This window comes from Mirounga angustirostris, unplaced genomic scaffold (genome assembly GCF_029215605.1).
Source record: "Mirounga angustirostris isolate CCGP_5_RB_7025 unplaced genomic scaffold, mMirAng1.0.hap1 SCAF_12, whole genome shotgun sequence".
Taxonomy (NCBI): domain Eukaryota; kingdom Metazoa; phylum Chordata; class Mammalia; order Carnivora; family Phocidae; genus Mirounga; species Mirounga angustirostris.
Window position 1 is genome coordinate 107,857,241 of NW_026991720.1, and position 26,244 is coordinate 107,883,484.

The window sequence follows — 26,244 nt, forward strand, 5'->3', positions numbered from 1 at the left end:
TCGAGTGAACAGCATCTTTTTTGTGAAGGTATCTGTTTTCTTGCATGCATATTCAAGTTAAATTCACAGTTTCCCTACTTTGAAAAACAGTTTTCTTGGAAATAAAATGACGAGACAGACTTTGAAACTGAAAAACTGCTGCTTTGCCTCAGGTATTTTTGCTTGAAAACTGATACTTTCATGAATATTTAATTTTTAAAAACTTGGACAAGATGATTGCTATTTCAGTTGGTGTTCTTGTCCTTACGAAAGTGATGCAGTTTTGGTTTTTAGAGAAAGTGTAACATTTTTCCATCAGTGAAAATTACTCTTTATGACTTCAATTTCTACTTTTGCATTGTTTAAATCTCTTGTAAAACTAATGGCAAAATTCCAAAGATGCTTCCTTTTGCTTTTTTTTTTTTATTATCACCTCCAGTCTGGTAAAGGCCTCACACATTCATTATTTCAAGAGCAGATGTGTTGCAGGAATTTTCACAAAGCCTGCTGTCTGGTGGTTTTGTAAGGATGGTTTAGTGAGTTAAAATGGCTAAATGCTTCAGGTTATAATGATAAGTGCTTTTAAAAGAGCCTCATCAATAGACCATGTAAATAGTGAATCTGAATTGGGACTTAGTCATGATTTTGTTATGTTATGATTTTGATGCATAATTGTTGACATACAGTTTGGAGGGTCTCTGATTCCTCAGCTACAGAGTTATAATGTCACTAAAGAAAATTTGTGAATAAAAAATTAAGTGAGCTATTGGGAAAATAATCACCAGCACTTATCTGATAGATTACAATGACAGAAAGAATAATGGCTAAAATGTACCAAGGGCTTCCTCTGCTGCAGACACTGGGCTGAGTCTCTGTTACACAATTGAATTTCATCTCCATTTTATGCTACAGGAGAAACCAGGTTTTGCTAAAAGCATCTAGGAAATTGCAGAGCTAGGATCTAGATGTCGAGCTGCCTGACTCCCAGCCCAGGTTCTGATCCATTTTCTATAGCTTCTACACCAACACATTCTGTCCTATAAGCTAAGCCACCATACCTCGTATTTTCAACGTCTTACTAGACGCCATGACTCCATGAAGAGGGGAAACCTGCATTAGGTCCATTTTATAGGCAAAGAAACTGATGCTTAGGTGATCAGTAACTATTCCAAGCCTATACACTTAGCACACGAGAGACTTGTCCTTGTCCTTCTGGAGACCTTATGTATGTCATAAATGAAGGATTTTTTTTTTTTTTTTTTTTTTTTTTTTACTGTGCTCTTTTCATGCTCTTTTGGGACTGTGTGAAACACCTTGAAATTTTATTTTTTTATTTTTTTATTTTTTTTAAAGATTTTATTTATTTATTTGAGAGAGAGAGAGAATGAGAGACAGAGAGCACGAGAGGGAAGAGGGCAGAGGGGGAAGCAGACCCCCTGCCGAGCAGGGAGCCTGATGCGGGACTCGATCCCGGACTCCAGGATCATGACCTGAGCCGAAGGCAGTCGCTTAACCAACTGAGCCACCCAGGCGCCCCACCTTGAAATTTTATTAGAAAACATTGTCATATGATTTAAACTTGCTATGTGTATCATGTTGGTCCTGTGATGACTCAGAATTCCTTAAATGACTTTTTCCTCTCCCTTCAAACAAAATCTTAGCAGTACCACTGCAGAATACCAGTGTGAAATATCATAAAGCAGGTTATTCCAGCCAAGAATCCGAGGTGAGGCCAGCTTTAAATTGTTGAGGCACATTAAAGTCAAATCAGTGGTGAGAATGCTGACAGCTCCTCCTCAGAAAAGATGTCTCTGTGGCACATTTAAAAATCATATCCCCCAGTGAAGATGATTAAGAACTTGGACATATTCGTATCTGTGGCCACAGAGGAGAAAAAGGGATCATTTTCATCACAGGTCAGTGCTGAGCACACTGAACTCCTTTGAATACCTGTCCCTTTCTTAATTCGTCCAAGGATTCTTAATTTATTTTGCTTATTATCAGAAGCGTCTCCCCCCTTGAGGAAACATAAAATTTATTAAGAGAATTGTAACTTAAAATATTCAGAGCACTCCTGGCATCTTTACTTAAATGGATGCAAGAAATTTTACTGCAAGAAAGTATATATTGATCCCTGTAGCTGACTTGTCATGTTTCGTATTTTTCTCTTTGCACAAGAAGAATAGCTTCTGTAATGTGAATTTAAATGATACGTCAAGCTAATAAATGTGGTTGGCCTAGCAAGTGATAAGCATAACTAACTCAATTTAAATGTCTTTTATATAAAAATAATGAACCAGTGCATTAAAGATTAAAAATGTTAATGCAATTAGCAAAAATTAGCATTCAATAAAGAAGTGTGTTTCAGTTTTGAGATGGATGATACATCATTCAATGACCAGATAAGGACTAAATTCAGGTACACTTTATTCAGCTGGCGTGTATGTTAAAAACCAAATAAATAAAAATTAAATGCTTTATTTGCCCCTTTGCAACGACGTGGGTGGAACTAGAGGGTATTATGCTAAGCGAAATAAGTCAGTCAGAGAAAGACAATTATCATATATAATCTCACTCGTATGTGGAATTTAAGAAACAAAACAGGGTCATAGGGGAAGGGAGGAAAAAATAAAACAAGACAAAACCAGAGAGGGAGACAAACCATAAGAGACTCTTAATCATAGGGAACAAACTGAGGGTTGCTGGAGGGGAGGGGTTACAGGAATGGGGTAACTGGGTGATAGACATTTAGGAGGGCACGTGATGTAATGAGCACTGGGTATTATATAAGACTGATGAATCACTGACCTCTACCTAGACATGAAACCAGTAATACATTATATGTTAAGTAATTGAATTTAAATTAAAAAAAGTAAATGCTTTATTTGAAGAAACTTTGATAAAACAGTATGTGGCATGTAGACAAAAGGACACGCAGGTCCTTGGGGACTGTGCCAGAAACCAGGGCATGAGGTGACTTAAAACATATTGTCACCTGCCTCCTTGTGGGGGAGGTAGTGGGGATGTAGCAGGTGTGACAGTGAACGTGGGACTGGAGGGGAAATGAATTTTCCTGGCTTCACTGCTAAATAAAGTGAGCATTTTTGGTTTGGGGATGCTGACTTTAAAACAGTGGAGTATACAGTGGTGTCGCTATTTGCCTTAATGTCGCTGTGGCGTCTTGTCACTCTATGCTCATCTGCAGGTGGATGGCAAGCATTCCGATGAGGCAGCCTTGATCCTCCACAGGAAGGGGTTTGACTGCCACTTCTCGAGCAGAGACACGGGGCTGCTTTGTTCCACAACCCAGGGAAAGGTGAGCTGAAAAGTGGTTTTTGCTTGTTGATTTCATGTGCTTTGAAATCCTTGCTTTCTGCTAATCATTCTGACAATAAGATAACGTTTCATTGCCTCTTCGTGGACTCATTCCCCTCAGCTGCTGTAATTTAGCTCAAGTCTCTCCATCTTAAGAAAGCACTTTCTCAACCTTCGATCTCTTCTCCTTGTCAGCATCAAAATGCACGTCTGGAACATGGGCACGTGTAGGGGCAACATTCTCCTCCATTCCTAGGCCTTCCGTTGCCAGCCGACAAAACATCCTCTCCCCACCCCCCATCCCCCAATATTCCCTCCTCTCTCACACATGCTCATGTAGGATCTAGGTCCATGAAGTCTCAGAGGGGCAAAAGCAGGTTTTATAATAACTAAAGGTGGGGTGGGGTGGGGTAGGGAAGTGGTGACACTGGCCAGTCGGGGAGTTTCACCACGGCCCCGAAGCAACCTTACTTAGCTCCAGTCAGTTGTTGTCCCAGGGGAAATGAGGGTCTAGATCTCCTGATCAAGACAGATTTGCATAGGAGTCCTCACTGTGCCAGCCAAACAGGTCTTCAGGCTGACCTGCCGGCTGCCCAGTTTTTCTGTCTCCTTTGAGCTGGTCTTTCTGATAGTTCCCTCAGGCTCTCCTTGGAAGGAAATGAACCTCCAGCCTTCTGCCTCTGGCTCTGAGCAGGTTGTGCTCAGAGAAGACAGCTGGATGGCACACAGGCAGGTCTGCCCCACGGGGCAGCTCAGCTGACCCAGCTCTTCTCCAAAACCTCACAGATAACCTGTAGATCAGACTTAAGAGATTCATTTCCAACCCTACCAACTAGAATGTGCATAGGGTCTGAAAAGGAGAGAAAAGACAATATGGTAGGGGGTCAAAATCCACTTAGGCAGATAAGCTTCTTCATTTCTCGTATCATGCCCTCCGTGGAATTGGTGCGAAGAAAGCACTGATGGTTTGGGGTTTGTTTTTCATGATATTTACGCTTTACCTTATTACTGATGATGTGAGTGTACTTGGTTGTAAGCATTTGTATATAGACATTAAGGCGTCAAGTTTTAAGGGGATTATATGGTCCAGAGAGACATGGGGTGAGGGTAGTACTTTCTCAGCAACCCCCCAACCCTGAAAATGGGACTCACTGACATGAGGAGCCTGTGTCCTTTCTCTCAGCTCTTTGGGAACAAGAAGAACGACAACTGTTAGGTGTAAATGTTGGGTGTAAGAGGATACGGATGTTTTTAAAGCTTGCTGGCTCATAGATGTGTTTTCTTTTATTGAAAAAGTGGCCCCTGCACGTGATAAGTTCTCAAGAAATTCAGAAGAAGAATGTAGAGTGAGCTGTCCTCTCCTGGTTACACTTCTCCTAGGTGTCCCTCCCAGGGTGGTCTGTGTGTCCAGGCTCGCATAGCTGTATCTAATCTCCTTCCTCTTCCTCTTTTTATCATTAAAAGGAAACTTCAAATACACTGTTTTACTCTCCTACTATTTTCCACTGAATAAATATATAGATGTGCTACTAATCTTTCTTCAAAGTTGACCTAACTGTGCAATTTTTTTTATCATTTATTTTCTAGATTTTGGTACAGAAGCTTTTTAGCATGTTTACTGTCGCAAGTCTCATACCTTCGTCATTATCCTTGATGCATTCACCTCCAGACACCCGAAATATAAGTGAGATCAACTTGAGTCCCATGGAAATTAGCACATTCCGAATCCAGTTGAGATGAACCTGGCTTTCAAATTTGGATTGGGAAGCATTGTCTTTTATACACTTCTTGGTTTGACGTGCAATAAGGAAGCACATTATTTTAGCTTCTGGCTACTGTGAGGACATGAATTCTGTGATTGTTATTATAATTATTATTATTATTATTTTTTTTACTAGTACAGAAAGAAAAAAAAAAAAAGCCATGCTATAGCCAGTTTTTCTTTAAGTTCCATCCATGAATCACCACCATCAGTATGAATCGATGCAACAATGAAGGAAGAAATGTCTAAAACAACCTCTCCACAGATTGTATCTCAGGTTAAATGCTAACTAACTATATCTGTGTCGGGAGTTGTGAAGAGATTGTTATAAGTATTCATGTTGCTGATCCTTCATTAGTTTTACAAAAATACCCATTTTTACCAAAATGGAATAAAAAGCTGAAGGGTAATAGCTAATGGCCAAAATGGTTGCAATCGTTCATACGCATTCGAAAAATTTTGTGTATTGAAATATGTGGAAAAGTGCAATCCATCAACCCTTATGATATCTGTACATCATTGATCTTCACACCTTTTTCTAATGTACCACTTGACCCCTCCCTTCTCACTCTTTGTATTTCCAGAAATAGCAGATTTTGAATCATTCAATAGTAGAAAAAGAGGCATATTTTCATTACTTGACAATGTGGGATAGGTGCAATCTATTCCATTGTCACTAAGATAGAAAAAGCAATCCCATAGGTACCATAACCTCTTTTAGGTACCACAACGTGTCTTTTTACACAGCTCATTTGAATACAGATGTTCGGAGAGGGGTTTTCTATTTTAAAAATAACCATATCAAAATAAATGTGCCTTATTTTTTTATAAGTCTTGTTAAATCTTTTGGTGTCCATATGACTGAGGAAGGGGGAGAGGGCGGGGGTGGGGAGGAGGTGGGTACTTTCTATGACACGTAAAGTGTTATCGGTTTTGCCTGACAATGCTGGCCACATTCTGATCTGTTTCATTAAATTTGTGGTGATGTTATTCTAAACATTTTGACTATTTGAATGTACTGAGATGTCAGAAAACAAAACAAGGAAGAAAAACTACTGTTCATTAAAATCCGCTGCTGCCAAGAAGATGGCAGCTTGAAGCAAGGATTTTGTGACATGCAAAATCCATACACTGTTTCCATTTCACAGGAGGTAACTCTATGAAAGAATGCTTTAAAAGGGACCCTGTTTTGAAATCCACTTATAGGTAGCTCATCCTGATTTCTTTTATTAAAGAACATGTGTGTTGAGTGAATTCCAAACTTTTGTACGTGCTAACCTCAAAGTGAAGTTCCAAGCCTATGTGCCATTACAGTACTTTTGATAAAATTTATTTGGGATCATGATTAACATGACATTAACACTGAAGCAACATTAGAAACATTTAGAATATTCAGTTTTAGGATAGAAAGGATTCACTGAGTATGTACACTTTTGAAAATTCTCTTTGTGTTACCTAATAAATTTAGTATTCTCTGACTTTAAACTTCCTTTTACCTCCTGCCATTCCAGCATCTTTATAGAGAAGTTGAAACCTAATTTCTGTTTCACCAGGTAGTCTGATGATCATCCTTTTTTTTTTTTTTTTTTTTTTTTACCAAGATGCAGCTCCTACAATTATTGCTAAGTTATGTTAAGTTCATAAATTTTTTTCGCCTTTAATAATTAAGGAAACAATACTGGTGTTGATGAAGATATTATAAGGGAGTAATGTCATGCAATAAACATGTACTGTAAGTTTCCTTCCTCATTTTGGGGGATAAACAACTAAAAGAAAAAAAAAAACAAAGCACTTCCTTTTTGTGGACATCTATAGATGTTAAGATTGCCAGAAGCAAATCCCAGGAATAAGATCAGTATTTTCATTGCATCTTAAATGTAAAACCTTCCTTTGGGAGTTCACTGTGTTCTGTGGTTAAGTGGGTGTGCTTAATCATTGTGGAAATTCTGATCAGTTGAAATAAAAAATCTTGATGCAATAACAGTGGTTTTGCCACTTCTGGTTGTTTGAGATGGATCTGTCCCATGTCAGTCGGGGTCTTAGTGTGTGTTGCCACCGTTCACAGGTAAAGCAGAAATTCTCTTTAAACCAGCAAATTTCTGCTTTTTATTTTTAGAATAAATCATCAGGGAAATGAGGAGAGGATGCTTTTGCTTTGGGTTGCGGTCACGAACTGATTAATTTAGTGTCTCTGGCACACCTAAAAACCATACATTTCAGTTGTGATCTCGGTGGCATATTTGTTTGCTTGGGTTTTATTACATTTGTTACTGCAGATGTTCGGTTGAGCGAGTAGGTCATTCCTGTGATTTTTTTTTTTTTTTTTTTTGGTAATTTGAGCTTTTTACCTGCAGTGTTTGAGAACTCGGCATTCTTGTTTTCTTCAAATACTGATTAAAATAAAATGCTATAAAATGTGTTGTGAAACATTTTAATTACCTTCCCATGTCTTTGTTGTACTTGTGTCGAAATGTTTTCACATTCCTTTGGAAGAAAATCTTTGCTTTCATTTTGATTATGTTGCTTATCTTGGAATCAAATAGGTTTTGATATTTTTCTCTTGGAAGGTTTTATATCTTTTTGGGAATATGTAATATAAGATCTCTAATAAAAGATAAATCTTACCATGTACGTAGTCCTCCAGAGTGCTGCTTAAGTCTTATTTTGTAAACAACAAGAATTAGTACATTTTGAGGGGTAGGGTGGAAGAGTGAGGGTCTGTTCTTCGTTCCTTCAAGAATGAATCACTCCACCTTCTGCCCAGTGCTAGTTGGGAAATACAGTTTTAGAGAGCAAATGGCAGGCGGGGGTGGTGATGAGTTCGTCTGGGTTTGTGGCCACCTTTGAGTTTGGGGTCTAGGAACCTTCCAGACAGTGGTACCTGTGGGGCCTTCTGAGCCAATTGGAGGAGCAGGGTCTGGTCAGATTCCGTATATTACAGGACAGTAGTGAGAGGAAGATGACACAGGAAGCCAAGAAGTTTCCTGTGAGCTGATCAGGAGGGCGAGTGGGATCTGGAGGCACCCCGCCGGCCCCACCCAGCGCCCAGGACGGTGGCTTTCAGAGACTTCCTTCAAAGGCGGGAGGTGGGGCGGCTGAAGGACAAATACACAGTTCTGTAGAAGACATAGATTTGAGACAGTTCTTAAAAGATGCATTTGATTCGAACAGAGACAACACGTGTGTTCCTTGGAAAAGACAGAATAAGGAAAGATGGTAACAGGAGGCGTAGAGAACTAGAAATAGTTTCCTCTGCCTGGAGCAGCGCCACCCAGTAAAACTTTCTTTAATAAGGGCAAGTTCGTCATCCATGGGCTGTCCCATAGAGCAGCCACTAGCCACCTGTGGCTTTGAGCATTTGAGATGTAGTAGTGCAACTAAGGAACTGAATGTCTTATTTTAGCTTAATTAAATTTAGCAACATGTAGCCACTGTTTCAGTACTGGTCTGTACATGGTATGCACAGGACAGTAGTAGGAAATGCAACCAAATATGTAAGTTAAGGTCACTTGTGCTAGAATCCTGCTACTGAGTGTGGTTCTCAGACCAGAAGCTGTGACATCACCTGGAAACTGGTTAGACAAGCAGAATCCCAGGCCCCACCTCAGACCTCCCGAGTCACAATCTGCACTTTACAAAGATCCCTAGAGGATTCACATGCACACTAAAGCACTGGCCTAGAACATTCCCAGGGAGTAATTTCTCTCTGCTCTTACCGAACTTTTCCAAGTAGCTCTTGACCGTAACTCCTATACCTCACAGTCTCTAGGAAGCATCCCATAATACCTGCCTGCTTGTCCCACTGCCACCCAATTCCAAGTCACCTTCGTGCACCTGGGACTCTGCCTTACAAAAGAGTTGTAAGAGGGCTCCTGCCCCTTATGTCTCTTTTTTTTCACACAGAAGCCAGAAAATAAAAGAAAGTAAAATTTGAAAAATATCTTCCCTCTTGAAAACTGTGTGTTTCCCGTTACACCTGGAATAACATACAACCTTTCACCATGGCCAGAAGCCGTGCCTGGCTTGGTCCGTGTCCTTCTCCTTCATCTCAACTCTGAGAAGGGGGCGAGGGCGTTTAAGAAATCCTTTCCCGACCCAAATCAGCTTTATCTCCCACCACGCCCCCTTCTGACTGTTGTCTAGGATCCTTATGGGTCTCTAACATGCCAAGATTGTCCCTCTTGGGGGCTTTGTACTTGTTCCTTCTGCTTCAAACTTGCTCTCAAATCCTCCCCTGGCAGGCACCTTATTATTCTGGTTTAATTCAAGCATCATCTTCTCAAGAATCTTCCTTGACCAGCCAATTTAAACCAGTCCCACCTCCACTCCCTCACTGAGTATTTTTATTACACTGCTTCCTTTCTGCTTAAACAGAGTCAAATTTGAAATGATGTAGTTTGCCTTCCCCACCAGAATATAAGCTCTCCTGAAGGCAAGAACCCCAGCATTTATTCAGCATTGCATCCTCACACTTGGAACAGCAGGCGTTCGGAAGATATTTGTTCAATAAATGAATGAAAATATGTGTACCACCAGTAAATGTTGTGAAACAAGAATTATAATTTTCAGAATTACAATTTTTCCAAATCCCTTACATCTTAATCTGCTCATGTTATTTCCCTGCTCAAAAGCCTTCAGGAAGTTCCCATTACCAGAAATTAAAGTATAGAGGTTTCAAACTGCATTCCTAATCTCCCTGAAGTATGTGACCTCCTTATGGAAGATACTGTCGTTGCATAATGACCAGTCATTGCCCCTCTGCCTTCCATGCTAATAAACCCTGATTTTATTCATAATCAGATACCCAGGAGCTTCAGGATGTGAATTGTTCTTGATCTAAATTAGTCATGAGAATTTTCTTCTCCAGGCTGGATGATGAATTTAGGAATTGGCATGTGACACAATTTTGGCCAACGGGAAGTCAGTTGGGGACTCCTGGGGGAGGCCTCCTTCCTCTTCAGAAGGAGGGAGCATCTTACCCTCAGAGCGCAATGTTTAAAGGTAGTATTGGTGTAAGTGTTGATGCTTGGGCTGCTGCAGCCACTTTTGCAACCTTGCAGTGGCAAGCCTGAGGACAAAAGTCAACTAGACGACCAAGTCAAAAATGAGTAGAGCCTGGGTCCCTGATGATATTGAGCAGCTGAATGAACCAACTCCAACCTTCTCGTTATGTGAAATAATGCCACCTTGCTAAATGTTTAAGCCATTTGAGCTTAGTGTTTTGTTAGAAAGAGCTAAAAACACTTAAACTGGTGGTTCTCACCACTGCCCCAGTGCTGTGCTTTCTCCGTTAGGTACTTTCCTGGACGGCGGCGTGTGTACTTGCACAACTAAGACTCGGTCGTAGTAGGTTCCTCAGAACACATCCTCTTATGTTGTCCCTGCTGCTCCCACCACCTTGCATATTTTGCTCAATATGTTTAATAAAATTGTGTTTAATTAATTATATCGTGAAGGAATTTTTTTCAAATGTAAGGAAGAAGAAGGTTTTTAAAAAATGATAAGTGAGTTAAGGATGTGTGTACTAGCAACTTGCCCAAAGATTGCAAAGTTCCTTTGGCACAGAGTCAGATTCACTTCAAGTGTGGGATTGGGGCTGGCTCCTGTGTACCGAGATGAACCTTCCAAATGTCAAACAAAATCTGGAAGGCAGAGGAGAAAAGGACCAAGGGGTTGGGGTGGGAACAACGAGTCAATGGGACTAGCTCCTTTGAAGTACGCCAGCTAACGCTTTAAATATTTTAATATTTTTTCCCAATAAATGTCTATCATTGAAAGATTATAAGTGAATTTCTGAATCTCCGAACAGGCAAAGGAGGGAAATTGGAAGAGTGCTGTTTAAAAGGGCATATTTTAAGGGCTTTGGATGGAGCCTAGTGTTCTTGGCTCCCATGCTCCATATAGCTTCCCAATTTTTTTATTCACAAGCTTAGCCTTGGGGCTCATTTTCTGGTCCCAAATCTGAGTAGCGTTGCTACCAAGCAAGATGTGTCTCTAGGGTCTGGATGTATAAAACTCTTCACTAAACCAAAGTTAGCCTTCGTTGGTTGGCTTTCAAAGCATGATCTGAAGTTTCAGCAAGGTCTTTGTTTTGGTCCAAAACTCCCCTCTGGAGCAAAAGATCAGAGCACTTGCTTTTCTTGAGACAGATTTCCTTGCCACACGCAGGACTGAAATCATTCTGGGCTGCCTGTATGGAAGTGAGTTTTCAAGGAAAACAATTTGACTCATTCATTTGTCTTCCTAAATGGATTTTTTAAGTGCAGTTAATAAGATTACTTTGAAGTTAAAATTTATTTTCTTAGGTAAAAACTACAAATTAATCCCATTTAATTTATGGGGCTCCCCTTAATAGAGCCTGAAGGTAATCTGTTTTAGATTTTGCACTGAGTTTTCAATAAACATTAACTGAAGTTGTCATTTGGGCAGGGTACCTGTGCTAGGCTCCGAGGGAAAAGGATTTTAATAATCTTACCCTGTGGTCTAGTAAAGGAGAGAAGAAGTCCTGTATGGAGTCAAGAAGCCATACGATCAGAGAGCAAGGGAGTCACCTCAGCGCTGACTGCACGGGTGATGGATATTTGGATACAGGGGAAGGAGAGTTGGCTTCTGCCCCGACTGATGCAGAGGGACAGCAGGGAGGTGGGAGGCTCTGAGCTGAGCCCGGAAGGATGGACGCATATCACCTACCAGGTGTGGGAGAGGAGGTGGCAAGGCACGAACGGCACCAAAAGTAGTTATCTCAAATCTGGCGGAAGTTTCATGAAGGGAAATCACTGGAAGTTAGACTGGAAGTGTCTTTGCTGAATTTAAAGACCCTCTGTAATGTGTATCTAAGCTTTGGACCCCACCGAAGAGGACGGATATGTGGTAGTGTGCCCATGAAGGTTGATCTGTTGGCACATTGAAGAAAGTGAAAGGAAAGAAACACGTGTGTCATTTTCAGGAAACTTTAATGCAATGTCACATAGTTGCCAAAATTGTGAAGAAAAGGACACCTGTATCTCTGATTTTGTGATACTTTTTTTTTTAAGATTTTATTTATTTATTTGACAGAGAGAGACAGAGCAAGAGAGGGAACACAAGCAGGGGGAGTGGGAGAGGGAGAAGCAGGCTCCCCGCAGAGCAGGGAGCCCAATGCGGGACTCGATCCCAGGACCCTGGGATCATGACCTGAGTTGAAGGCAGTCGCTTAACCAACTGAGCCACCCAGGCGCCCTGATTTTGTGATACTTTTATTGGAGCCATGCGCTGGTGCATTAAGGCAATTATGAAATGGATATTTCTTATATATGAACGTGTTGACTTCAGAGCTCCGTGGCAATGATACGGTGAAGACTTCCAGTGTCGAATCCAAGCTTGGACAGAACAATTTTACAGGGTATTTCATTAGTTTACAGTCAATCTACTTCAGGACTGTCTCTAGGGTTTAATTTGTCAACCATAAATTCAGGAATATTTGTCACCTAGATAAGAGGTTAAAGAATTAATGAGACACATTATTAAATACTTTCAGCTTTAAAAGGGTTTAGTATTTTAAAGTTTAGTAGAACCTTGTCATAATGCAATCTCTGGGGCCTGTGTCATTGAAATGTAATAATGATGAAGTTTTATAATTCAGTAAAAACTACAGCAGGTGAAAGATAGCCCACCTTATCCTGAATCCCACCCTATTTGCATGAGGAGAGATGAGTAAGGTTTCAACAAAGCTGAAGCCCCAGTTCCTGTAGCTTTCACAAGCACTGGAAAGATGGAGCTCTGTGAAGTACAAAATCTCGAATGAGAAGGGAACAGAAGGGGCAGGGTGGCACCAGCAAAAACGACTGGTCTTTGAAACTATGCACCTGGCTTCATTAAAATCTCTAGAAATAAACAGTGAAAGTGAAAGCTGTTCAATATTTTAAAAGAAACTACCTATTTGAGCACCTGGTGTCAGGGAGCCAGGAGGCTGTTGGAGCTCAGAACTTACCAGGGTTCCAAATAGAAGACACACTGTCTATCTGAGGCATACGGAGCCCTGGGAGCTCAGAGTGTGATGTTACCATCTGTGTGATTGTGATGATCAGCTACCCGATAATGTCCGTGAAGCAGTGGGGGGCTCATGGCAGTGGGCACGTTTTGGTTTGTCTGGGTCAAGGGAAAAAGAAAGATCACTAAATGTTGATTCCTTTGTTTCTCTTCCTTTTTTGGAAGGTATGGTAAAAAGTAAACTAGTGGTAAAATAATAATAAAAAATAATAATAGGGGTGAATGGGTGAAATAGGTGAAAGAGATTGAGTATACTTATCATGATGAACACTGAGTAATGTATACAATTGTTGAGTTACTATACTGTATACCTGAAATTAATATAACAGTATGTTAACTGTAGTGAAATTAAAAAAAAATAAAAGGGGCACCTGGGTGGCTCAGTTGGTTAAGTGTCTTCATCTCAGGTCATGATCTTGGGGTTCTGGGATTGAGCCCCATGTTGGACTCCCTACTCAGCAGGGAGTCTGCTTCTCCCTCTCCCTCTGCCCCCCAATCCCCCCACTCAAGCTCTCTCTCTCTCTCTCAAATAGATAAATAAAGTCTTTAAATAATAATAATACTAATAATAATTGCCAACATTTATTGAGTGTTATGTGCCAGGTGCTATAAACAGATGACCTACTCACATCATTGAAGCCTTACAACCAACCTATACAGCTATACTGATTATTATACCCTTTTTACAGAACAGGAAAGTGAGGGTTAATGAAACTGGACTCCAACCTTAGTCTATATAGGGGCCTGAGAACTACAGTCCACAGGCCAAAGCTAGCCCACTGCCTGTTTTTGTAATTAAAGTATTATTGGAACATAGTGATGCCGTTTGTTTACATATTTTCCATGGCTGCTGTACGGCTACACAGACAGAGTTGAACAGTTGTAACAGAGACCATATGGCCCCCAAAGCTGAAAATATTTACTAATGGTCCTTTAGAGAAAGCATAGAGTCCACTTGGTGTAGAATCCCTAGAGCTGTCACTCCAGGGAGTATTTTAGTTACAAGAGAATGGATGGGGTGCCTGGGTGGCTCAGTCGGTTGAGTGAGAGACTCTTGGTTTTGACTCAGGTCATGATCTCAGGGTCGTGGGATCAAGCCCCACGTTGGGCTCCGCAATCAGTGTGGAGTCTGCTCAAGATTCTCTCGCCTTCTCCCTCGCCCCACTTGTGTGCATGCTCTCTCTCTCTCTCAAATAAATAAATAAGTAAAATATTTTTTTTAAAAAAGAGGGAGAATGGAAAATGTATCAGTAGTGGAAAGAGCACTAGACTGGGAGCCTGTAAAAAGTGGCCATGGGACCTTGGAAAAGTCACTCCACCTCCTAAGAAATCTTTTTTCTGATCTACTAATTAAAGCCACACTGCCAAGTTTCCAAATTAGAAGGTGTCCTAAACACTTCTTTCTGGTTTGCAAAAAGCTATTTTAGCAGATGAAACAAAATGCATTTTTACTGGTTCTCCATGGCAACGCTCACAGCCCTTGCCAAGTCACCTTTTGAAGTCCTATTTCTCCATGTTTTGGTTATGGCACCTTTGGGTAGCTAGACGTTTGGGAATGGAAATAGAATTATCTGTTTGATGCAAAAAATGTATTTTTGTTTTGTTTTCTTTTTGTGAGCACCAGTATTTGCTTTTCCTGAAACAACCTAAGCCTGAAGCTTTCTCTGGAGGGGTAGATGACTAAAGTTGAAGAGCAATATGAAAAATCCCGAAAGGACTATGTGAAAACCATTGAGCTTTACCCTATGAATGAGCACTGAAAACTCCTACACAGCATGGCTTCAGATGAGTGCAGGTGCCCCTGGGACAGGAGATTCTTCCATTGAAGGACTAACACAAGAGATCACTTTAGATCTCAAGAAATCTTAATCTTTGGCCTTCTGTGGTTAAATTCAGTCGTGCTGTAGCTTTGCTCTGAAAGATTGAGGGCAAGGTCTGCTTAGGAAAATACAGGCTGCCCTTGTGAGAAGCTCCCAAGCTGTTGCCTTTTGCAAAGAGGATTTGATGGGAAGGCTGGTGTTGAGATCTTTTATCTTGTTCCATGAGGCGACATGGTAGTTTGAAATAAGAAACGTGCTAGTTTGGTGATCCTGTCTTGACTCTTTTCTATTCAGGGTTTGAAGATTTGGAGTGGGAGCCAGAAGGAGATAATTAAATGTAAGTCTTTGAATTCAACCTCAGTCAAGTTTGAGTCTGAGAGAAGCTATATGAATATTTTAGGAACAGCAAAATGTCAGAACTTCATGTGCATCATTCGAAAATGAACTTCCACTTGGCTAATATCAGCTGTGGCCTGTTGGGTCTCAAGCTGATAAAGTACTGCATGTTCTGAGCTTGCTTTGCGTTTACCTCCTCTTATGATACAAGGCATTTGAGGTGGGTTGAATGGTGGCTCCCAGAAAGATCTGTGTCCTTATCCCAGGAACCTGAACATGTTACCTTATTTGGGAAAGGGGCCTTTGCAGATATAATTCAATTAAAGACCTGGAGATGAGATCATCCTGGATTATCCGGGTGGGCCCTAAATCTAATGACAAGTACCCTTAATAAGAGCCAGAATAGAAAACACAATGAAGAAGAGGCAAGGTGACGTCAGAGGCTGAGGCTGGAATGACGCAGCTGCAAGTCAAAAAATCCCAACTGCTACCAGAAGCTGGTGGAGCCAAGGAAGGGTTCTCCCCTGGATCCTCCAGAGGGAGTGCAGCCCTGCTGACACCTAGATTTCAGACTTTTCTGGCATCCGGAACTGTGAAAGAATAAATTTCTGTTGTTTGAAGTCACCCGGTTTGTGGTAATTTTTACCACAGCCTCAGGAAACTAATAAAGAGTTCTCAAAACACATTTACCCAAGCCATCCCACTGCCCTCTGGAGAAGCGCGCGGGGGCTTCTCGGGTCTCCCCGGGACCCTGCCCGAGAATGAAGGGCTGCGGGATTATGTTGACTTGTGACAGACATGGTCCTGGACCAAGAGGACAAAGGCACAAAACTAGACAAGAGGCCTTCAGTCTTTGATTCATTTTGTAGGATGACTTCCCCACTGGCAGTTCAGAATACAAGTTGGACTAAAAACAGGAAGATGTTTTCACTGATTTGCCACCATTTACCACAGAATGTTACTCATCTAGTTTCAATCCGTTCGAGTAAAGTCTTTTCAAGATGAAATCGCTGGACACTTGTCAATAATAGAGAATACAAATAATTCTCACTTCTCAGGAACATCTAATTTTTAGAGCACTTTTAATACACAGACCAATTTGCACCCTCTCGTCTCACAGTAACTCTGTGAAGCAGGTCAGACAGGTATGATTATGGATCTTTCAAAGCTGTGCATCTCAACGTTGGAGAGCTAGTGAAGGAAGCCAGATTGGAAGATTATTTTTCCTGATCCAACACCCTGCTCAGTGGCTTTCTCTTTAGGGAATAACTGCGCTTAACAGAGACTTGGCAAATTGACACTATATTTACCTAGAGATATCCTTGCATGAGACCAGGAAAAAAAAAAAAGAAAGAAAAAAAGCTTTAAAGAAGAAAAATAGAGATTTTTTTCCTTTCACATAACAAAACATACATATAAAATATATACATGTGTCCTACATAGAACATGATAAAGATTGCTTTCACATTGGTGGTAAAGAGGTAGATCATTCAATAAATAGTAGGGTGTTTATTTGGAGAAAAATAAAATTGCATATCTACCTCAAACACACATAAAAATAATTTGCAGATGAAAGATTTATTGCAAAAATTAAGACTATAAATATAATAGAAGAAATGCAGGAAAATATCTTAAATCGTTGGAGAGTAAAAGCCTTTCTATGCATGGTATGAACTTGAGAGCAAAAAAATAAATGAATTTAATTATAAAAGTTAAAAAATTGTATGGCCAAAGACACCATCAATAAAGTTAAAAGAAAAAGAAAACAAATTTATTCAACACTTTTGAAGCTATTTATTCAAGTATGGGCCAGACACTGTAGTCGGAGCTGGGAACAGAACACTGAATAAGACAAGTGCATGTCTGGGGTGCCTGGGTGGCTCAGTCGTTGGGTGTCTGCCTTCAGCTTGGGTCATGATCCCAGGGTTCTGGGACTGAGCCCCGTGTAGGGCTCCCTGCTCAGTGGGAGGCCTGCTTCTCCCTCTCCCATGGCCCCTGCTTGTGTTCCCTCTCTGACTGTGCCTCTCTCTGTCAAATAAATAAATAAAATCTTAAAAAAAAAAGGACAAGTGCATGCCTGACCTCATGGAGCTTGTGATCCAGTGAATGAGGAACCCACACTGAACAAATACCTTTGAGTGTAATGAGTATCATAAAGGTCAAGTCTGATTGCCATGGGAAAGTATGATGTGGATGAGTATTGACAGACAAGTGTTAACACCTCTAATGTATAAAGAACTCATGGAAATCAGTAAGAAAAATATTAGTATAGAAAAAAAGACAAAAGATATACAGTGGAAATTCCCAAATGAAGAAATATAGCCCACCAATAAACATAGGAAAAGATATTTATCTTCATGAATAATCAAATGTATGCAAATCAAAGGTAGATATAATGTTTTACCTATCAGATTATCAAAGAATAAAATGAGTTACAATAGTTAATGTTGTTGATGTTAATGATGAGATGTAGAGGATTGGGCACTCTTGCATACTTCAGTAGGAGTATAAATTGTAGAAAGTCTGATATGCATATGAACATTTACTATTTAAAAATCTGTTACCCTGTCTAATATGTTATAGACTGAACATTGCTGTCCTCCCCAAAATTCATATGTTGAAGCCCTAACCTCACAATGTGATAGTATTTGGAGATGGGGCCTACGGGAGGTAATTAGTGTTAGATGAGGTCACGAGTGTAGAGCCCCATGATGGGATTAGTGCCTTCATGAAAAGAGACACCGAGAGCTTGTTCTCTGCTCAGACACACTCTGCAGAAAGGCCATGTGAGGTTAAAGGGTACTGTAGAGGATTATGCGGCAACTGATAGGGAGATTCTTACATATAGACATGGATATATGTCTTAAGATATTTTGTTAAGTGAGAATTATAGCTCAATATGTATAACATGATCCATTTATGTAAACAATATATATAAAGATGGATATATACATTTTTATGCAATGATTTATAAAGTGCTAGGGCGTGCCAAGTACTGTGATCAGCACTTAGCATAATTTATCTCATTTTTTTTTCCATATAAGAGCCACATGTGGTAGGTAGTATTATTATTCCTGTTTTACAGATAAAATATTGAGGGCTGAAGTTAATTTGCCTTGTCACACAGCTAGTAAGTGGCAAAGCTGGAATGTGAATCCATGCTCTTAACTATTACACTCTGCATGAATCTTCAGAAAGGACAAATACTAACAGTTACTGTCATAGAATAGGAATGGGAATAGGAATAGAACTATGGATGTCTTAAATTTTTTGATATTATTTCTTGTGTTCACTGGTAATATGGCATTATTGTTAAAAATTCAAAGGTACTTCTGCTTTTGGAAGAAAAAGACTGTATGAGAGCATTCCATGACCTTTGTCTATCTAGGAAACAATGTTTACAGTCAGTAAACTGTTGATTGCTGTCACATTAATGCAAAATACACTGAAAGCTGTCATTTAGGATCACTTCTTAATTAATTAAGCTGTTATCAGAAAACCAACTCAGTTTATAAATGAAGGAAAGAAAGCTTTAATATACATTATTTTTCTATAAAACTTGCAAGACAGGGAAAACTATAAAATGTCAAAGCTTGGAGTAACCACCATAGAGTCCCCTAAGTTTTCATTAGTCAAAGGGATACAATTTTCCTGCCAAGTCATTTGAAAGGCATAGTTGTGGCTTGGTGAAAACACGTTTACAGTGGAAATAAACTAGATTGAATTAAGTTAACGATTTGGATTTAAATCTTGGCCCTGCCCTTTTACTAGCTAGTTCATTAAATAACAAATTATTTACTCTCTTGAAACCTAGCTTTCTTCATATTTAAAATGGGGATGTTAGTCCCTAACTTTCTGGGTTTGCATACATTAAACCCTCCGGCACATTGCCAACCACTTAGGTGCTTAATAAACATTGGCTCAAGTAGAGAGTTAAAATTGGTCACCTCAGATTTTTCTGTCCTCAGCTACACTAGTCCAGAAGGAAGGTGGTTTTCTCCCACTCACTAGCAGAAGCCGGCAACAGCACCATCCGGACTGGATGTTCATCACTATGGTAACAACCGTGGTCTCCCTGCTTTCTGCTCAGTGTTTGTTCTCCCATTTTTCTCTCTTCTCAGAGCCAGACTCAGCTTCATGGCTCCCACTCAGAAGTCCTTTCAAAAAGAATAGACAAATTATAGCAAAGGGAAATTGGACATCATCTCTTGTTCCCTCAAAATAAGATACTGCTATAGTACCCCCCCTTTTTTTGGTAAGAGGAATCTAAATATGGTACTTCCATCCTTGTAACAACACAAGATTACCTCGTTTGATGAAAATATAAGCAGGAGACAAGATTTTTGATATTCACTTAATCCTAACGGATTTGCTGACTACTCTTTAAAGCCCTAACTGTGAGAGCAAAGACACAGATACAGGAATGCAATCAGTGGATCGGAAGGTCTGTGGACTGGCTGGCTTCATTGAGAGAGAAGGTTGACTCAGGTGCAGAGTGGGATATAAAGCTGGAGTGCTAGTTTGGGGCCATGTTGTCAAAGAGTAGATACTACTCATCTTGTTAGTTTCTTGAAAGAAGTCATCTCTCATTGTACCAGTTTTCTCAGTAATGATACCTAGAGTACTGTACTCTGTATGTTTCTATGATTCTTGCATCTGCAAGAGACCCTGAAGTAGAGAAACTCAACAATGTTTGGTCTTAAGTTTGCCATCTAAGGCCCTAGGTGCAATGCTTACACTTGCATAAATTATTTTCTTCCTAGCTTCCTGTTTCTGAGAGGCAATCTATCTAGATTATTGTTTTTACAGGAAAAAATATTTATGCAAACATTAAACTGACTTTTTTTCATTCCCAGAAGTCATATTGCTGTGTGGCTTGGCACTTATTAAATCAATGGGCTTCATCATTTCACAGGAGGTTGGAACAGAGAAGTCATTTCTTGGCCTTCAGTGGGAAAACATATTTTTAAAAACTCACAGTGAGACTGTAGTATTGAAATCCAGGCTTTGTTGAGAGGGGGAAAATGTTGTTTAAATTTGCCAAAATTCCTTTTATAAATCGAATGCTAAGCCTAGAGAATCTGGGTCACTGAATTTTATTATAAGCCATAGTGTAGAGGACTGATATATGCTTTAAGGGCCATTTCTACCTTGGAGGAACAGGGAAAACCCTTCATATTTCTGAGAGGAGGTGGCTGGGAGGAGAAAGAAGAAATACATGTCATTAGACATGAATATCCCAGCAGTCTGGCCCCCCTTGGGGTTGTACTTTGTTGGATTCTGTGGTGGAAACATGTTCCAGAACAGTGGGTTTATCCTAGCATATATTTCAGAGCCTCCCCACAGTTGGCATGACACTACGTCTAACGTGGTGCCAGACAGGATTTTAGAAATGGCTGAGGGAGGTGTCTAGGGGGCTGAGCTTTAGATATCACCCCATTTCTTCATATCCTACCATATGCCTTATCCTTGACAGAGATGGGAAAGGAAAGAAGCGGTGGACAGAAGAGCCCGAGCATCAGAAAGAAGGCATTGCATGTGTGACCTTACAACTAAGGCTGTGACCTCAGCAGAGGGTGCCCATGTGGCATTTGAAGGAACCAGGTGAGGAGAAGCATACTTCAATGGATGCAACTACTGTCACATGGGCGACAGACCAAACAAGTGGCAGCACATCAGAGACCAGCAAGGATCCAGGGGATGGCACATGACCCTAATGACACTTCTTTTCTGGTATGTGGTCACACACAGGTGTACCTTTATGTCCAGATGCCAACTTGAGCAGGAAAGAGGGCAGGACAATACTGAGAGGAAGATCAGATTTTGAACTCTCTAGGATGGAGGCATTTTTAGATAGCAAATAATTAGAGGATCGAGAAAGTTTATTTTTACTCAGAGTGTGGTTATTTTGAACCCTCTACAGCAGCATTCTTAACCCCACAGAGAACTTCTTGGAAGAGTTCTGGAGGAGTAAATGTATGTTTAGTCTTAAATAATAGAGAAAAATTAGCCACTCCTAATGGTTGACCTAAGGATATGATAGAATCATAACATCTCATGGTTAAGGGAGATCTTTTAGTTTAACCATGTAGTTAACCTGTACCAGTGAAAAAGTGAGTGTACCAATCAATGTGCTGCCAGCAGCATGCCGTGATGTACCATGATGACTGGAATCCTTGTTGTCCAACCCAGTACCCAGTGAATATGGATTTCAAATGAAAATAGATGTTACTTGAGCACATTTGGTTTTTGAAGGCATGGTGCATTCTGTGAAGGCTCAATAAATATTGAGTAGAAGAGGGTAACTTGTAAGAGACCTTAGAGGTCATGTATTTTAAAGTTTCTCTGGATCATCTGCATTGGAATCCCCTTGAATGTGTTCAAATGCAAATTCTTTGGCCCTACCCTTTATCTACTGAACAACAAATCACTAGGGATGGGCTTGGGGTCTGCAGTTTATATAGCAGATTTGCTTTATGCCCCTCACGCCACTGATCTATCCAACCCCTCATTTAGCAGATGAGGAAACTGAGGTGAAAAGCAAATGGGTTGGTCTGGATCATTCCACCTGTTAGTGAAAGAGCCAAGATTGTATCTAATAATGCTTGTTGACAGTTCATTCATGCAAGGAGTCAGTTTCTATACACAGTATGATGAAAGAGGAGGGAGAGACGGTGGGGATCATTGCATGAGATACACCAGGCTGGTTGATCTTGGCTTGTAGTCACATGATGCTCCTTTCTCTCCCACACTCCACCTCCATGACTCTCCTAAAACTGTTGTTCATATGGTCATCGTTCGTGTGGATCTGACTAGGTCGGTAAACTCTGTTAGCTAGGAGTTACAGTCTCAGTCCAGTGATATAAGAATTTCGATGATCGGCACATTCCAGTGATGAGGTTCCAGAAGAACGGACTTCTTATCCAAACCCATATTCAACTCTGCTTTGTACTGGGAAGGTGATTGCCTGCATTATATGGGAGGTACAGGTGGACCCAGAACCAAGACCAGTCATCCACTGGAGGTTGAGAAAGGAGGTTAGGCTTTCAGCCCAGAGATGATTTCTTTTCAAAGGCACAGTTGCTGTGAACCATTTGCTGTCATCAGAGGCCCCAATGGTTCAATCCTTCTTCTTTTTTTTATATATTTTATTTGTTTGTCAGAGAGAGAGTGAGAGAGAAAGAACAAGCAGGGGGACTGGCAGGCAGAGGGAGAAGCAGGCTCCCCGCTGAGAAACGAGCCCCATGTGGGGCTCAGTCCCAGGACCCTGGGATCATGACCTGAGCTGAAGGCAGACGCTTAACCAACTGAGCCACCCAGGCATCCCTAGTTCCATTCTTCTATTGTCCTAAATACAATGCAGATTTTTGTCTTTATGTCTCCAGCAGATATTCAGTCTTGCCTAATTCCTCTTCTCCGTGGAATGCTTGCTCATTTCTAGAGTTGTTCTACGACCTGCTTTTGCCTACCTGTTTATATGTTTATGTGCATTTTTATGTTATCATTGTCATTGAACAAATGAGACTTTTAAGGGACAGTCATAAAGTAACTGAAAAAAATTTTTTTCTCTTACAACTACTGCAGCAAACCTACTTCAGGGACTGGCTCTTTTCTGTCCCCTGATGAAATCACACATCAGAAAATAAAATAGCCTTTCACTTCCAGAGTAGTGTCAATTCTGCCACCTGGATGTCTGTCCAGTCAAAACTTCAAAGTTTATTGAAAGTTATATTCTCCCCTCTTCCAGCTTTGGCCTGGCAGGGCCCAAGAGGAGGTGAGCAAGATGTGATTGGCTCCCTTACTCTGCAAGCTCTTCTCTGCCCTCCTCCCCAACTCTCGGACAAGAGGGAAGGAAGAGAGGCCAGAACTGGCATTAATCTGTGGTAGACATTTAAAGTTTACTTTGTCCTGGAACATTTTCCTGGGTTCTTTGAGATCATCCATTGCTGGGAATCTCTCACCAACCTTTTCCTCCATATGGGCACATGCTTTTGTTAATCATTATGGCTTCCTTCCCCTACCCCCTAGGTATCTTGTGTGCATCTCCATCCTTGAGTGCACCATCTTCCCAAAACACAGCCCATTTTTCCTTTAGCCACCTGTGGCACCAGCCACATAGTTAACTCGTCGATTTCCCTGGCGCTAGTTGTGTGCTAGCTTGGTGTTGGAGATCACACTGAAGCTTCGACTTGTGGTCTACTTTCAGCCCCCTCACTAGACTTGGAGAAATGAAACACAGCAACAGCAGACAGCAGAAAGCAACACTGATCACTCTCCCAACTGGGGTTGGAGAAGGCACAGGGTGTGGGAAGGGTTGAGACTTAGCGCTGTGGCAAATCTTAATTTTGGAATCTGAGAACAGTTTCCAGCTATCGTCCTAGAGCTCAGACTCAGCCGAGACTGAGTCCCATTTTATCTTTCTGTGGTGTTCAGTTGGCAACAGATCTGTGCAACTGGGGTATAGTGCGGTGAAGACATAACCTCTGAGGGTTTATCCTCCTGCTTCCTTATGTTTGGGACCTTCTCCTCCCCTCTTCCACCTCTTAAGTGCCTTTTCCTGTGAAGTCAACTGCACAGCGCCTATTTTGTACCATTATTCATTCTTTGATTCTGTGACTCTCCCCAGTTTGATATTTCCTTGGTTGATATCTCCCTACCCTTAGACCTGAGGATTTTTAGGTTTTGTTCCTACTGACTATTCAATTCAAGGCTCCTATTAAAAGGTAAGAGTTATAGCTTTTATTTATGTATTTTTAATTGAAAAAAAAATTTAAAGATTTTATTTATTTGACAGAGAGAGCACAAGTAGGCAGAGGGAGTGGGAGAAGCAGGTTCTCCGCTGAGCAAGGAGCCGGATGAGGGACTCGATCCCAGGACCCCGGGATCATGACCCGAGCCGAAGGCAGACACTTAACCAACTGAGCCACCCAGGTGCCCGGAGTTACAGTTTTCAGAAAGGAACATTAGGGAAGTTTTTCCAATACCCTGGGCTCTTGGTCCCCTAAGTACTTGCCCTGCAGTCCTTCCACAGAGTCTTGTTCACTTCAAGGGAACTCTGCCTGCTTGTAGGCACAGAGAGACCCTGTTGTTTGTTTCCTACAGAAGTGTGGTATCAAGCATTAGAAGGGATCATGCTGTGAACTCTATTTGCCAGTGTATTTCAAGCTTGCATGTACGTATTTTTTTCCACTTCTTTACTTGCAGTCAAAGAACAAACAAAAGCAAACTTTAAAAAATGACTTTGGAAAAAAAAATTAAAAATAAAAAATGACTTTGGTAAAACAACACAAAGCAAGTATGGCCATTTTTTTTCAGACTAAGATTTTTTTTTTTGAAGTATTTTATTTACTGTTGAAAAGAAACTAATAGAAATAGATTAAAATAACGTAGATGCAGAGCTAGGAAGATATTAAAATCAACAGACTGCATTATATTGTTATCAGTGATCTATCTGGCCACATGACAAACGTTATAAATGTTTCAACTTTCCTCTAGACCATAAAAGGAACGTTTCTTCACATTAGACTAATATACTTAGGAAAATAATTTGAATTTAAGGAGCTAAATATTTAGAACAATTTTGATTAGACTGTATATTAAAGAGGGCTTATATATTCATCATTAGTAATTCCCAGTCTAATATTGCCAATGAGGAAACTCAGAGCTGCCATCTAGAATTCTAAAATATCACTTGCTGATAAATGTGCAACATAAGCACCATAGCTCAACAAAATGAAGTGCAATTTTCTCTTCAGTCAGAGAAAAGAGCAAGTTCAAGATTAGTTATGCATTAAACAGTCCATTTGGGGAGGCTAATTAGAGAGAGAAGACCTTGAAATAGAAGTCATCTGAAAAAGCTAGCAGATGAGTATTTTGGAGACTTAATTTGTCTTTTGTCACAGACAAGAACACCTGTGAAAAGTGCAAGCTGCCCTCATCCAAACTCTGGTTATGAGGTTCAGAAGGTTTTCTAATCCTAGAGAGGAAAAAAAAAGCCAAAACAAAACAGTAATAGTTCAGGAGACTGTCTTTAGGGGTACTAGAGCCTTTTGAGTTCAGGTTTCCAAATCGGTATAATAGGCATGCAAATTAAATGCCCCCAAAAGACATGAGCACAGAATTTGGATTGTTCTCTTTTCCCCAGGACTTTACAAGGAAGGACTGAGAATGAAGAGGGCATATAGTGTTAGGAAGTCACATTTTTCAAAAGGAAATCGAACATGTGAAAAAAAGTATCTGAATTCTATGCCATTTAATTGCACTCGGATCAGTGTAATTCTCACTCCCACCGTATACCAATGCTCCAAAGCTACCCCAGTTTTATATCACATATTTTTTTTGTAGTACATTAATCAAGAACAAGAAAGAAGTAATTCTTGTATAAGTTGGAATCACGTTAGTATCATTAATGTGCGAATTTCCCAGAAAAATCAGATGGTATTTTTAAACAAATTTGTGTTGGATGATCACTATCTAGAAGGTTTCTCAGTATTTTCACATAAAAGGGCAAGGGAAAAAAAATGTTTTGGAGAACGGTAAGAGTGTTGATTGTTCATTATGAGGGGTGTCTACCAGAATTAGAGATCTCTCCTATGAAGTATGTCCGAGCAGACTGTCCTAGGCCTGTCTTTTCTAAAGAATGGACAAAAATGCCTTCAAGAAAAGACCAGAATCATAAATTAAGAGCTTTTTTTTTTTTTTCTTAGACGCTATTTTCTGAAGAGTTGGCAGCCCAGCCCTGAAGCGAGATAGGCCAGAACTCTTAAACTTTATCAGTGTCAAAAACTCTCCGATGATCTATTAAAATCTAAGGTCATGTATTTTCTCTTCAGAAAAACTATTTTTATTGTAAAAATGAACTAGTTTTGTTCTTCCTGTGCAAGTAGCGAGGCTCAGGAAGGTCCCTTGCGGTGATTACATAATGAGGCTTCGTGCATGGCTGACCTTGCCCGCTCCTCTGGACCCGGGGGCAGCAGCGCTTAAAGGCCAGAGAGTTGCTTCTGG

The 26,244-nt window shown here is 40.5% G+C and overlaps 2 protein-coding genes across 2 annotated transcripts in view; both read left to right on the forward strand.

The window, feature by feature from the left end:
* Positions 1-7,680, forward strand: part of LOC135362211 (alpha-mannosidase 2-like) — a 165,314-nt gene extending 157,634 nt beyond the window's left edge. The window contains exons 22-23 of the mRNA XM_064575622.1: positions 3,185-3,295; positions 4,882-7,680. Coding sequence (XP_064431692.1) covers positions 3,185-3,295; positions 4,882-5,034 — 264 coding nt within the window. The 3' untranslated portion in view covers positions 5,035-7,680. The remainder of the gene's footprint in view (positions 1-3,184; positions 3,296-4,881) is intronic.
* Positions 1-26,244, forward strand: part of LOC135362165 (TBC1 domain family member 22A-like) — a gene marked incomplete at its 3' end in the record, with an annotated part of 289,826 nt that overhangs the window by 165,246 nt on the left and 98,336 nt on the right.